Source organism: Caretta caretta, chromosome 28, assembly GCF_965140235.1.
Source record: "Caretta caretta isolate rCarCar2 chromosome 28, rCarCar1.hap1, whole genome shotgun sequence".
Lineage (NCBI taxonomy): Eukaryota > Metazoa > Chordata > Testudines > Cheloniidae > Caretta > Caretta caretta.
In genome coordinates, this window is record NC_134233.1 from 7,402,011 (window position 1) to 7,416,812 (window position 14,802).

General features: G+C 45.9%; 1 protein-coding gene across 5 annotated transcripts in view; it reads left to right on the forward strand.

Annotated features, from left to right (window-relative positions):
• LOC125629206 (uncharacterized) overlaps window positions 1–14,802 on the forward strand; it is a 39,836-nt gene that overhangs the window by 6,733 nt on the left and 18,301 nt on the right. For 4 of the 5 annotated variants that reach the window (XM_048834583.2, XM_048834584.2, XM_048834585.2 and 1 more), the window contains exons 2-3: window positions 8,875–8,957; window positions 12,035–12,161. In XM_048834583.2, coding sequence (XP_048690540.2) covers window positions 8,934–8,957; window positions 12,035–12,161 — 151 coding nt within the window. In that variant the 5' untranslated portion in view covers window positions 8,875–8,933. The remainder of the gene's footprint in view (window positions 1–8,874; window positions 8,958–12,034; window positions 12,162–14,802) is intronic. The other variant, XM_075124115.1, reaches the window with a different exon arrangement.

Here is a 14,802-nt window from a genome sequence, read left to right on the forward strand (position 1 = left end):
GTCCCAGGACTGATCTCTGAGGAATTCCACTAGTAACCTCCCTCCAGCCTGACAACACACTGTTCAGTATGACCCCCTTTTAATCTGATGCTTTTGGTCTCTCACATCACTGGGATTCCCAGAACAAATTGTGAATTACTTAATTAAAAAGCGGCACCTTCCTGATCTCAAAACAGGTAACCAATTCCTTGTCGACCTTTCAGTTCTCGTATTAATCCCCATCTTCTCTAGTTTAACGAATAGTTTCCCCTGTGGAAATTCCTGACATCCAGGTAGATGAGAGCTACTGCATTTCCTTTGTCCAAAAAATTAGTTACCTTCTCACAGAAGGAGATCGGGTTTCTCTGGCAGGAGCTACGTTTTGTAACACCATGTTTTCTTTATTTATAGTGCTGAAGGCTGGAAGGAGCTGTTCGCAATAGGCTGAGAAAGGCCATGTGGAGATGGGGGAAGGGGGTGATAGACAGTGTGGAGGTGGGGGAAGGGATGCGGTGTTGGAGGTGTATCTGGGATTTTGTATTTGGGACATTGCCAGCTGTGCCCACATATCTACTCGGGACACCATCACAGGGCCTAATCACATCAGCCACACTATCAGAGGCTCCTTCACCTGCACATCCACCAATGTGATATATGCCATCATGTGCCAGCAATGCCCCTCTGCCATGTACATTGGGCAAACTGGACAGTTTCGACATAAAAGAATAAATGGACACAAATCAGATGTCAAGAATTATTCATAAACCAGTCGGAGAACACTTCAATCTCTCTGGTCACTCGATTTCTGATCTCAAAGTGACTATCCTTCAACAAAAAAACTTCGAAAACAGACTCCAAAGAGAGACTGCTGAATTGGAATTAATTTGCAAATTGGATACAATTAACTTAGGCTTGAATAGAGACCGGGAATGGTTGAGTCATTATAAAAAGTAACCTATTTCCCTTTGTTTATCCCCCCCCCCACACACACACACACACTGTTCCTCAGATGTTCTTGTTAAACCCTGGATTTGTGCTGGAAATGGCCCACCTTGATTATCATACACATTGTAAGGAGAGTGATCACTTTAGATAAGCTATTACCAGCAGGAGAGTAGGGTGGGGGGGGAGAAAACCTTTTGTAGTGATAAACACCCATTTTTTCATGGTCTGTGTGTATAAAAACATCTTCTGTATTTTCCACAGTATGCATCTGATGAAGTGGGCTGTAGCTCACGAAAGCTTATGCTCAAATAAATTGGTTAGTCTCTAAGGTGCCACAAGTCCTCCTTTTCTTTTTTTGCGAATACAGACTAACACGGCTGTTACTCTGAAGTTCATTAATGAAAGCACACCAATTATTGACTGCTTTGTGTCTTAGTGGTTCTCAAACTCATTCTGGTGACCCCTTTCACACAGCAAGCCTCAGAGGGCGACCCCCCTGCGTAAATTAAAAACACTTCTTTATATATTTGACACCATTATAAATGCTGGAGGCAAAGTGAGGTTTGGGGTGGAGGCTGACAGCTTGCAATCCCCCCCCCCCCCCCATGTAATAACTTCCTGACCCCCAGTTTGAGAATCTCTGGTGTTCATAAGCATCTGATTAAGCACCTAATTAAAACTGTACCACTGTAAATGAAAATGCATCAACAAAGCTTAGTTCCAATGTGTTTAAATGTGAATGAAAAGTTTCTAAATTAAATACATGGCAGGATAGTAAACGGGGAAATTACACAGAAGTGCCTCTACCCAGTCCTGTTGACTTCTAGTCCCAACCCCCCCATGAGTTCTGGCCTCTTGGTCAACTTCGTTCCCAGTCCCACATCAGCTGTGCTCACTCCCAGCCTAATCCATTTCTACTACAGTTCTTCATCCCCCTCACCCAGGCAGGGGGTGGTGCTGAGTTACTGACAGTTACTGACTTACAGCCCCTAAGGCATGTGCGTGCGCTAATCACTGTCTCACATCCTGGGGCTATTTAGATTTCAGGGAACGATTTATCAGAGTTACTGACTCTGGGAGGTGGGGGAGAGAAGAGGCTGAGAGGGAGTTTGCTCCCCACGCTCTGTAGGGCCATGTTCAACCCTGCTGGCCTCCATGTTACCTCATCCTCCACCCTCCCCCATGTGTCTCTGCTCATGCATCAGAGTGTCACCTTCTGATCATAATGTCGCTGGCCTCAGCAGAGCTCCCAGACAGGAGCTACTTCACGATGGGGTTATGGTACTGAGAGTCAAATACATCACAGGGAGGGTGTAATTATCCTCAAAGCAAGCATTACAGTCCAGGAAGTGAAAGAATTCAAGTACTTCATTACTTAAAATTATGTTTGAAAGGATTGGATTTTTATGAATAAATTGCAGTAAATGTTGATTTCACTGTACACACAGAGATGAAAGTATATTTATATAGGTAAAATACAGAAATGCCTCTGGAGAGCGTCAAGTTTGCTATAAGGATATTTACACTGTATATTTTGCATGTGACATTGACAATTTGTTTTGTACAATGTTATGATTTGGCTTTTGGAATCTCAACATTTACTGTAATGAAATAATTGTCTGACCATCCCCATAACTTCCCACCGCTCTGAACAATGAAATTGTAAACATTAAAAAAAGGACTTAAAATAAATATTGATATCATCTCTTGAAACTGAAAAAAGAAATAGACAAACTGAATTTTCCCAAACCCACTTAACAGCAATCAGAATATGCTAGGGGATGGAAATTCACACCTAAGGCACCCAAGCTTAATTCTGCCCTGTAGTGACACTCAGCAATCGCCATAGGGCTACAAATAAGGCATTTTACTATATAAAGTTCCAGATTAGGTTATACCGACTTGTCCATGCTCAGCGGCTTCTGGAACTTGGTTCAAGGTATTTACAGGTTTCCCTGGCCTGTTCTTAAAAGTGCTGCTCTAGAAAGTGGGGAGAGGCAGAAACTCACTGCAGGATCAGTAGCAGAATCTCTTCGCTATTTACAGCTCATTGGAAGAAGTGCGGGGATTGGTGGGTGTCTGGGGATTTAATAACACGCACTCATATCCTAGTTCTTAATGAATTGTCATTTTACAATTCCCATAACCCACTAATTATCCCTGGCTGTCCCCGGCAGTCTGAGGAGGGAGTGCTAGTAAACTGCTTTGGCCGGTGTGGAACCTAAGGCACAAGGATCTTTCAGTGGCTGGCTCAGTGTCATCCACTTCACTGGATAAATCCCTGGTTGCTGGGCTCTGCAGCGGGGTGGGGAGGTGAATTCCATCCCCCATTCCTAGGCATGGACCCCCTCTACAATCCTCACCCCGATCTCGGACACTACCCCAACCTTCCCCTGTAGTGATGGACCCACTTGATGCTACCAGAGCCATCTGCCATGGGACCTAGACGGAGCAGAAGCCCAGCCCCACAACTGCTACCCCTGCTGACAGCCCTGCTGTGCTGGAGTTGTCCTGGCTTTCCAGACTGTAGAAGGATCTAGCAGTTTGAGGACCCAGCCTGTGTACCCACCACACACACACTTCCTCACAACACACATTCCAGGATGGGGAAGGACCATCTGGGCTGGCTGCAGTCTCCCCTTGCTGCTGTGAGAGGAGTGGGGTGGTCCCTCATACAGGACACAAGCATACCCAGGGGCAGAAGGGAAATGTAGTTTCTTCCAGGGGCTTGAAAATGTTTGGTTTAGAGTCCTGAGCTCTGTCTTCTTGTTTTTCTCCTGCCACTTTCAGATCTCTTGGAGAGACAAGGTGGGTGAGGGAATTTTTAGGACCAATTAAAAATCCCTCTCTTTGATATCCTGGGACCTACATGGCTACAACTCTTTTCCCGTTGTACCCCCTCCCACTCTCTCCTCCCCCTCAGCTGAGACTGTCCCATGTGATTGGAAAATAAGGGTTCAGTCCTGTCACTGGACTGGGTCTTGCCAGCACTAATGGGAGTGAAAGCCTGTGTGCATTAATGACAGCAGCAGCTCTGGGACTCAGAGACACAGGGAGAAGAGATGGGAGTGAGCAGGCTATGTTTGTGCAGGGTGTGAGTTACTCATGTGGGAATTCTGCAGCACTGTGTACGCGCAGAATTTGTGTCCAGCGCAGAATTTCTTGTTTTTTTCTTTTGCATGAAGAAGATACGTTCTGCCCCGAGAAATGCTGTAGTTCTGCCTTTAACCCACCAGAGGCCCCTGTGGCACCAGAACAGCTGGCAGCCAGCCGGGTTCATCTTGGTGGGAAATTGTTGCCCCGAGCAATACCCCAAATGGGAAGAGAGTTAGTGGGTGCAACTTGGGAGAGTCCTGAGACACGGCTCCCTCTGGGGGTGGGGACAGGGTGGCTATTCTCTACGTGCAAGAGGGTGCAGAAGGGGCACAGGAGGAGCAAGTGTCCCCCATGGAGATTGCCCAGTCCCAGCTGCACCATACACCCAAACCTCTTCACCCTCCCAACTCTCAGCTACCAGTCTTCCCTCGCTGCTACCCCTTCCTGACTGGCAGAGAACATCTAAGCCAGGAGTGCGTCAGGGCTCAACCCTGAGGCTGAGGCCTTGGGGCACTTTCTTCCTCTCTCGGGGTACCAGATGAAATAGCAAAAGAGCCAACTGTCAGCAAACAAGGGTAAATAAAGGAACAAAAGAAAAGAAATGGAGGTGGGAACTTTGGACAGATCCCCTCAGACTATGGGCCCCTTTTACTTCTGGGGGCGCTTGGAGCCTCTCAGTCCCCTTCAGAGTTGACTGGGTCTCCAGCACAAGTTTCAGCCTGCTCCCCCTTTGAGCTCCGGGTATCTCCACCCTCCCTCTGTGAAGGCCAGAGCCCCGAATACTGCCAGCCCTCTCTTTGGGGCTGGAGATGCTTCACAGATGGTTCCCTTCCCAGGGTTGCTCCCCTCTGAGTAGAGTAGGTGTCTCCTGTTAACTCCTGCTCCAGTCCTGACATGGTTTGCAGATGTGGAGGAGATGGGCCAGTCTAGACTACAGTGGCAGTTTAACCCCTTCTGTGCCAGCGTGGGTTTTATATAGCCCTTCAGAGGCACCCTGGCCCAGGGAATGGCCCCCTATCAGCCTCATGCCTGATGTGGTGGGGTGACCCACTGGCAGCATTGCCTTTGAGGGTGCTTCTCCCACTCCCTCCCCTCCCCCTTTACTGCCACCACAATGCCTGTCACCTTCACTTCCTGAGGGGTGACCCCCAGAAGGTGTGTGTTGTTATCCCTTTCCCTACCCCCCCAGGATCCATTGTGCACCCTCTGTCACTCACCTGTGTCTCAGGAGACAAGGCGGGTCATGGGGCACGGGTGATGCTATGCTGGAGATCCTCATCACTGAGGGAGTGGCAGCCTTGACCCTCCCTGAAGGTTGCTGGGATGCTGATGTGCACTGGAGGAGAACTGGAGCTTGGATGAGCCCACAGACCAGGGGTGGCCAACCTGGGGCTCCAGAGCCCCATGCGGCTCTTCAGAAGTTAATATGCAGCTCCCTGTATAGGCATCAACTCTGGGGCTGGAGCTACAGATGCCAACTTTCCAGTGTGCCGGGGGGTGCTCGCTGCTCAACCCCTGGCTCTGCCACGGGCCCTGCCTGCACTCTAGCCCTTCCTGCCCGCTCCCTGGAGCCTGCCATGTCCTTGCTCCTCCCCCTCCCCCCAGAGCCTCCTATGTGCCACGCACAGCTGATGGGGAGGGAAGAGTGGCTGGTGGGTGGGAGGCGTTGGGAGCAGGTGGGGAGCTAATGATGTATTCCTGTGGCTCTTTGGCAATGTACATTGGTAAATTCTGGCTCCTTCTCAGGCTCAGGTTGGTCCCCCCTGCCATAGACCATTTGGCCCACACTGTGTCACCGTAAAGCCTGCTCTACATTCCTGCCAATTGCTGCTGGTGGCTTTGCACCCATAAGTCTCTGTAACGCTGTCTTCAGTGACTTGAGAGCATGAGCACCAGCCTCAGGCAGACTGGTAAGAAGCAGGGCACAAACTCCAGATTGGTTGTGAGATCGATATGTAGATTTCACCAACCAAATATGAAGTATAAACGCTTCATACACTGTAACAGCATGAACATGGAATCACAGACAGTCCCCTTGGGTCATCCCCTAGATCTCACCATGCAGGTGAGCTCACTTTTGTGACAGATGGTGCCTTCCACCAGGAGTTCTCAACCTTTTTCTTTCTGAGCCCCCCCCCAACATGCTATAAAAACTCCACAATAACTGGTTTTCTGCATATAAAAGCCAGGGCTGGCGTTAGGGGATAGCAAGCAAGGCAACTGCCTGGGGCCCCCACAAAGCTACATTGCTTAGGCTTTGGCTTCAGCCCCGGGGGGTGGGGCTCAGGGCCCTGGACTTCAGCCCCACACGCTGGGACTTCAGCTTTCTGCCCTGGGCCTCAGTGAATCTAATGGCAGGTTTCAGAGTAACAGCTGTGTTAGTCTGTATTCGCAAAAAGAAAAGGAGGACTTGTGGCACCTTAGAGACTAACCAATTTATTTGAGCATAAGCTTTCGTGAGCTACAGCTCACTTCATAATGCTGGCCTTGCTTGGCCGCCCCCTGAAAGCTGCTAGCGGCCCCCCAGGGAACCACAGACTGCTGGTTGAGAACCACTGCCTTTCACCACGAATCACAGCAATGTTCAGGTTATTGCCAGTCCCAAAGGACCAATCACTTACTTAGGTCAATTGAATCTTCGATCTCACAAGAAAGACAACACTTGTAGCCAGTCCTGTAATAACCTGTATTAAGATTATCAAAAAGAAAACAAAAGTTGTTTCCAAAGTTAAAGCAGGTCATCATATAGATGCAGACAAGTTACAGTCTTAAATTTCAAAAGATAATAGAAGCTTCTATAATAAGCAAGCTCTACATACCCTTTAGGACTAACCCAGGCTAAGCAGCTGGGGATTTCTTGCTTATGCCTAGAAACTTTGCCCCCCAGAGTCCAAGCAGCATTCAGATAATCCGTTCCTTCTGTATGGGGTTTTTTAATCCCCTTCCTGCCATGTGCTCTGAGCTGCAAACTCAGCTAATGGGAAGTCAAGAGCACAACAACAGTCTTTTGCCTTCTTTAACATCCCATAATAGTCTATCTGGCATTGATGGACCTTTCCTGCCTGGCAGGGTGTCATGCATTCCATTGACAATCAGCACTTCACACAGGTAAAGTCTCTCTCCTGTCTGGTGATTTACAGAGCCACAGAGGCTCACAATGCAACTAGTCAGATGTTAACCCAGGCAGCAACTCACAAGCATTCAATAACGTCTAAACACATTCTTATCATTCTAATACCTGTTTTAACAATACTAACACAGGTGAGGCAGACTGATTCCAGCTCTGCGTTTGTCCATGTTCAATTAAGACATGGGGGCTTTTGCAAGAGCTAACACCCCATCTGCCAGTGTCACAGGCAAGATGGGCAAGGATGGTGTCCCTAGCCCCCTGTTTGCTAGAAGCACCTGGCATTGGCCACTGAGCTAGATGGACCATTGTTCTGACGCAGTGGGCTGTTCTTATGTTCACAGTCTCTATCAGGAGTATCTACTCATTTGGTCTCACTGGGAAGCCACAGAAAGAAACAAGGTGTGCTGAGGCAAGAAGGCCCAGTCTCAGAGCCCCCAGGGTCATGCTTGCCATAAGCTAAAACCAGCCCATGAAAGGGGGCACTCCCAGGAGAGATTGTATAAAGGCTGGAGCATCAAACAACTTTTTAAACCTGAGACAGCTGCCTTGGGGACATTGTCCTTGGGGACAATGACAGGGAGAATCCCACATAGTGACCTCTTTGATTCTGCTCTTCTCTGGCCTTTTGTTTATAGAATCATAGAACTGGAAGGGACCTTGAGAGGTCATCTTGTCCAGTCCCCTGCACTCAAGGCAGGACTAAGTATTATCCAGACCATCCCTGACAGGTGTTTGTTCAGCCTGTTCTTAAAAATCCCCAATGATAGAGATTCCACAACCTCCCTAGGCACTTTATTCCAGTGCTAGTTAGGAAGGTTTTCCTAATCTCCAACCTAAAGCACCCTTGCTGCAATTTAAGCCCATTGCTGCTTATCCTATCCTCAGAATGTAAGAAGAACAATTTTTCTCCCTCCTCTTTGTAACAAACTTTTATGTACTGGAAAACTGTGATCATGTCCCCTCTCAGTCTTCTCTTCTCCAGACTAAACAAACCCAACTTTTTCAATCTTCCCTCATAGGTCATGTTTTCAAGGCCTTTAATAATTTCTGTTGCTCTTCTTTGGACTTTCTCCACATCTTTCCTGAATTGTGGCGCCCAGATCTGGACACAATACTTCAGTTGAGACCTAATCAGCACAGAGTAGAGCAGAAGAATTACTTCTCGTGTCTTGCTTATAATACTCCTGCTAATACATCCCAGAATTATGTTTGCTTTTTTTGCAACAGTGTTACACTGTTGACTCATATTTACCTTGTAATCCACTATGACCCCCCTGATCCCTTTCCGCAGTACTCCTTCCTAGGCACTCATTTCCCATTTTGTATGTGTGCAACTCATTGTTCCTTCCCAGGTGGATTACTTTATATTTGTCCTTATTGAATTTCATCCTGTTTACTTCAGACCATTTCTCTAGCTTGTCCAAATCATTTTGAATTTTAATCGTACCCTCCAAATATCTTGCAATCCTCCCATCTTGGTATCATCCGCAAACTTGTTAAGTGTAACAGAGACTCTGTTACTGGAAGGGTTTCACCATGTATTAGAAGGTTCCACCCTGGTGGGAGGGGGGTAGGCCTGTACTGGAATACGGTCACGCTGTGCTTCACAGTGTGGCGGAACCTAGGATGTCCATTAGCAGGGAAAAATCCTGGGGGGAATTGGCTTGTGGAACGGACAAAAGCCCCATCTGAATTCTCTCACATTGCCCTTCTCTCCCTGGCAGGCTACAGAATAACATTCACATTTTGCTCCAGATCATCCTGTCCTCCCAGGGGGAAGGAAATGGCTGCAATGGAGCTGACTCAGGTAAGGGATTATCAGGGAGGTGGTGATGGGCTCTACTTGGAAGGAGAGGAGCAGTAAATGCATAGGAGGGTGGGAGCTGCTAGAGGTGGTGGTAGGCAGGAAATATCTAGGGTGGAGAAAGGGAGGGGACAGGATGTGACAAACCTGCTGAGGCTTGTGTAATCTAGGGTATGATGGGTTGTCACCCCTGGGGTGCAGTCTGGGGGGGCGGTCCTGGGAACCGGTGTGCCCTCTAACCCTCAAGCTGGGCTGGCCCTTCTCACACTGCTTTGCTGGAGATTCAGCGAGACTCTCCAGGCCCTGTTATCACGCAACATGACAGCAGGTGGTGCCATACACCCAACTAAGTTACCTGAGTGCTTTACCTAAGCCACTCAAGGACAGATAGAGGACAACAACCAATTTCTCAGCTCCCCATCCTTGCACATCTGCTGTAGTATAAATCCAGAATTATATCATCTCATAGTGCACAGGGATCTGTATAATGTAAGTTCATAAATATAGTTCGCCTTCCCCTTAATATGGGAAAGATACGCACAACAAGCTTGTGTTAACCAAGCTGAGAATTTCCCCAGACACTTCACTGAAAATACACTGTTTAAGATAAAGCATAAAACAAGTTTATTAACTACAGAAAGATAGATTTTAAGTGATTATAAGTGGTAGCAAACAGATCAAAGCAGATTACTTAGCAAATAACCAAAAACTCAAACTAAGCCTAACATACTAAATGGATAGAATTTCAATTAGCAATTTCTCATGCTAACTGATGATACAAGCAGTCCACCAAGTTTCCATACACAAGCTAGAAATCCCTTTGCCCTGGCACCAGCACTTCCCCCAGTTCAGTCTTTGTTCCTCAGGTGTTTCCAGGATTTCTCTTGTGTGGGGAATGGGGCCAAGAGATGATGTCACACCCCACCGTATGTAGCTTTTCCATATGGTGGGACCCCTTTGTTCCAAACTCAGTTCCCAGTCCAGTTTGTGGAAAAATACAGGTCTCAAAATGGAGTTCAGTGTCATGTGGTCTGGTCACATGCCCTATCATTCCCTATGAGTCATAGTAGCCATGACACATAGACTGGCTGAAACATTAACAGGAAGGCTAAGCTCTTCCACGGTCCATTGTCTTTGTTGATGAGCCATCAGCACTGTCTGGCTTCTTCATTGTTGTACCTAGTTGAAAGGCTAGTTGTGGGTAAAAAGAAAAGGAGGACTTGTGGCACCTTACAGACTAACCAATTTATTTGAGCATAAGCTTTCGTGAGCTACAGCTCACTTCATCGGATGTATTCAGTGGAGCTTATGCTCAAATAAATTGGTTAGTCTCTAAGGTGCCACAAGTACTCCTTTTCTTTTTGCGAATACAGACTAACATGGCTGCTACTCTGAAACCTGCAGTTGTGGGTGTTACCCAGAGTAAGCACATTTGAAATACAGATACATAGTCAATATCCATAACTTCAGATACAGACATGATCCATGCACACAAATAGGATAATCATATTCAGCAAATCATAACTTTTCCAATGATACTGCACATGACGCATCTTGCAGAAAATGCATTATAATTATGTCCTAATCATATTATAATCATACCACTATGCTGAATATGAAGTGTAGTGTCAGGTAGGGCCTAATTTCAAGGCACAGGAGTTGGGAATGGAACTTCCCCTCTTTGTGGAACAGGAAATAACCCTCCAGCCAAGGCTGGGAAAACTTCCCAGATTCCCTGTGCTGGAGCCTGAATCTACTGACACTTCATTAGTCACCACCACCCCCAATCTTTGTGGCAACTGCAAACTTTTCAGTGACGATTTTATCTTCTCTTCTAGGACATTGATAAGAATGTTAAATAGCACAAGACCGAATCCTTGTGGGAACCTGCTAGAAATAAATCCACTCGACCATGGTTCCTCATTTACAATCACAGTTTTTAATCTATTTAATGTATACCGTGTTTATTTTGTATTATTCTAGTTTTTAGTCAAAATATTGTGCTGAACCAAGTCATACGCCTTACAGAAGTCTAGGTATTACATCAATAATTTAGTTCCAACCAAACTTTTGATCTCATCCAGTAAGGATATCCAGTTAGTTTGATAGGATCTATTTTCTCTAAACCATTGTTAACGGGTACTAATTATACTACCCTCCTTTAATTCTTTATTAATGAAATCCAGTATCGGTTGCTCCATTATCTTGGTCAGTATCGATGTTAGACTGACACTCTTGTAATTAGCTGGGTCATCTCTTTTATACTTTTAAAATATTGGTACAGCATTAGCTTTATTCCAGTCTTCTGGAATTTCCCCAGTGTACAAAGTCCTAATTAAAATCAACTCCACGCTCCTCCACCAGGTCCTTTAAAACTCCTGGATAGAAGTTATCTGGACTTGCTGATTTAAACATGTCTAATTTTAATAGCTGCTGTTTAACGTCCTCGTGAGTTGTTGTTGGAATGGAAAGAGTGTCATTGTCAACATCTTATGATATGAGTACATCATCTATTTGTCCCCAAATCCAGGAGATAAATATTTATTGAACACTTTTACCTCTTCTGCATTATATTTGATAATTCTGCCATTTCCGTCTAGTAATTTACCACTACCATTGTTAGGATTCATTTTGTGCTTTATATACTTCCTTCTTATTTTCCTTGATTGGTCGTTGATTTCTGATAGCATCCCTTACCAATTTTCTACAATTCTGACCTTCTCACTTATATTATTTCCTATTGACTTCCCCTTCCTTCCATATATTTTATTTGGAGAGTGTTGTGATACCTACCAGGGAGCCACCAGCAGGGTCCAGAGACAGCCCCATCTCCTATATCAAGCTCTGGCTTGTAGGTATGTGATACGTGCAAAGACCCTGCCTCCATCTGTCATCTGGGAGACACAAAGTTTCTCTCTTTCTACCCTCTGATGCCTCCTGGCTGCTCTAAGCAAGGTGTGGGTGGGACTCTGTTAACATGTGCCTCCCAGAGCTTCCATTTACCTGGTGCTGCTGTTCCGTGAATAGTGGGGCTGTGAGTGGGGCAGCAGGTACTGAGTGTTGGACTCTTGCTCTTTCAGGGGCCAGTGACTTTCGAGGAAGTGGCTGTGTATTTCACCAAGGGAGAATGGGCTCTGCTGGACCCCACTCAGAGAGCCCTCTACAGAGATGTCATGCGGGAGAACTACGAGACGGTGGTCTTGCTGAGTAAGGATTCTGGTCCACTTGATTATTAGAAGCTGTGGGGTGTGTAAAGAACCGGAGTAGTAATTACTTTATACTTTTATTCTTCATACAAATTTTGACAAGTTTCCTTGCCCCCCCCCCCTTTTTTTTGCCTTATCTCCCACCCAGTAGAATAATTTTTGGACATGTGCCCTTTTGGTGCCATCAGTCATTTTGAAATTGCATTTAATGTATCCATATTGGATACATTAATAACTATATTAATAACTAGAGCTTTCATGCCTTTTCCTCATTTTAAGAGGAAGATATGCCACCTGTAGAATTCTAAATTCAGTAAATAGGTGTATGACTCATGCATGGCTTGTGTGACAGCCATTCAGGACCCCACGGGTGAAGGGAAAACAGAGCTGTAGGAGGGGAGGAGAAACAGGGAGTAGAGAATTCTGGAGTGCCAGGACATGGGGAGGGTGTGTGCAGGATAAGACCTAAGAAGCAGCAGGGAGGGATGATTTAGTGAGAGTTGAGGCGGGAACACAAGAAGGTCCCAAGGTGCAGGGAGATGGTGACGGCTGAGAGTAATGGGAAGAAGGGGAGTGGAGTGTGGAAGAAGGGCACCCAGGAAATGGGCTGGGTGGGTCAGTGGGAAGGAGGAGAGGTTTGGGGATCTAGAGCTGTGGGGGATCCCAGACCTTTAACCCCGAATCCCTACCCAGGCCTTGTTACTTTAGAGGCTGCACTCCATTTTTATTTCTGTTCAGTTTCACTTCATTATAATTTTTTTCTCAAATATTATTATTTTAACTCTTGACCTCCCTCTCCCACTCATTAACCCATTCCCACATATAACCTCCCCATCTCTATGCACAGTGACCCTGGCCTCCGATTCTGAGTCCTTGCTGCATTCCTCCCTCCCATAGCCGGGCCACTACCCAGGCACAAATGGGCACTTTGTTGATGATGTCTCAGGGTGCTAGTGTAGCCTGAACAATTTTTACACCTATACGATTACGTATTGGGGTACAACTTGCCCCTGTACCTGGCTACTCAAAGTTAATTGAGAAGATGAAATTTGGTGAAAGACCCAGAACTCGATTTAATACAGACAGTTATAATTGAAATCATAGGCAAGGATCAATGCACCTAACGATTAGACTAAGATAAGTACAGTAAAGAGGGTTATGGGCACCATTGGAAACAAAGATTGATGGGCAAAGGAGCCCATGAGAAGGGAGGTTCTGATTCAGTTTACACTGTCTTGGGGACTGGACATGCCTCCAGCTTTCATCCAGAACACACCACACGATCCATTGTCTACAGCCAAGCTCTTTGATACAACTGCATTTGCTCCAACCCCTTAGACAGAGACAAACACCTACAAGATCTCTATCAAGCATTCTTACAACTACAGTACCCACCTGCTGAAGTGAAGAAACAGATTGACAGAACCAGAAGAGTACCCACAAGTTACCTACTACAGGACAGGCCAAACAAAGAAAATAACAGAACGCCACTAGCCATCACCTTCAGCCCCCAACTAAAACCTCTCCAGCACATCATCAAGGATCTACAACCTATCCTGAAGGACGACCCATCAGTCTCACAGATCTTGGGAGATAGGCCAGTCCTTGCTTACAGACAGCCCCCCAACCTGAAGCAAATACTCATCAGCAACCACACACCAGAACCACTAACCCAGGAACCTATCCTTCAAACAAAGCCCGTTGCCAACTGTGTCCACATATCTATTCAGGGGACACCATCATAGTGCCTAATCACATCAGCCACACTATCAGAGCCTCGTTCACCTGCACATCTACCAATCTGATGTATGCCATCATGTGCCAGCAATGCCCCCCTGCCATGTACATTGGTCAAACTGGACAGTCTCTATGTAAAAGAATAAATGGACACAAATCAGACATCAAGAATTAGAACATTCAAAAACCAGTCGGAGAACACTTCAATCTCTTCGATTACAGACCTAAAAGTGGCAATTCTTTAACAAAAAAACTTCAAAAACAGACTCCAGGGAGAGACTGCTGAATTGGAATTAATTTGCAAACTGGATACAATTAGCTTAGGCTTGAATAGAGACTGGGAGTGGATGTATCATTATACAAAGTAAAACTATTTCCCCATGTTTATTCCCCTCACCCCCGACACTGTTCCTCAGATGTTCTTGTCAATTGCTGGAAATGACCCACCTTGATTATCACTTCAAAAGGTTTTTTACCCTCAGCCCCGCCGCTCTTCTGCTAGTAATAGCTCACCTTAAGTGATCACTCTCGTTACAGTGTGGATGGTAACACCCAATGTTTCATGTTCTCTGTGTATATAAATCTCCCCACTGTATTTTCCACTGAATGCATCCGATGAAGTGAGCTGTAGCTCATGAAAGCTTATGCTCAAATAAATTGGTTAGTCTCTAAGGTGCCACAAGTCCTCCTTTTCTTTTAATGAAAAAATGGTAACTAGGAGAGGTATTTTATCTACTTCCTTATGGTAATAGTACAACTATATACTGTATCTGCTCCTTTACTCTGATTATAGTAATGTCAATAGCTGCCCCGTCCCATATGTGGCCTCTGGGAAGTCCGTAATTAAGCATCAAGCATTAATACTCATGATTTATGTTAGGGGGCTTATTCCTTCACCCACTTAT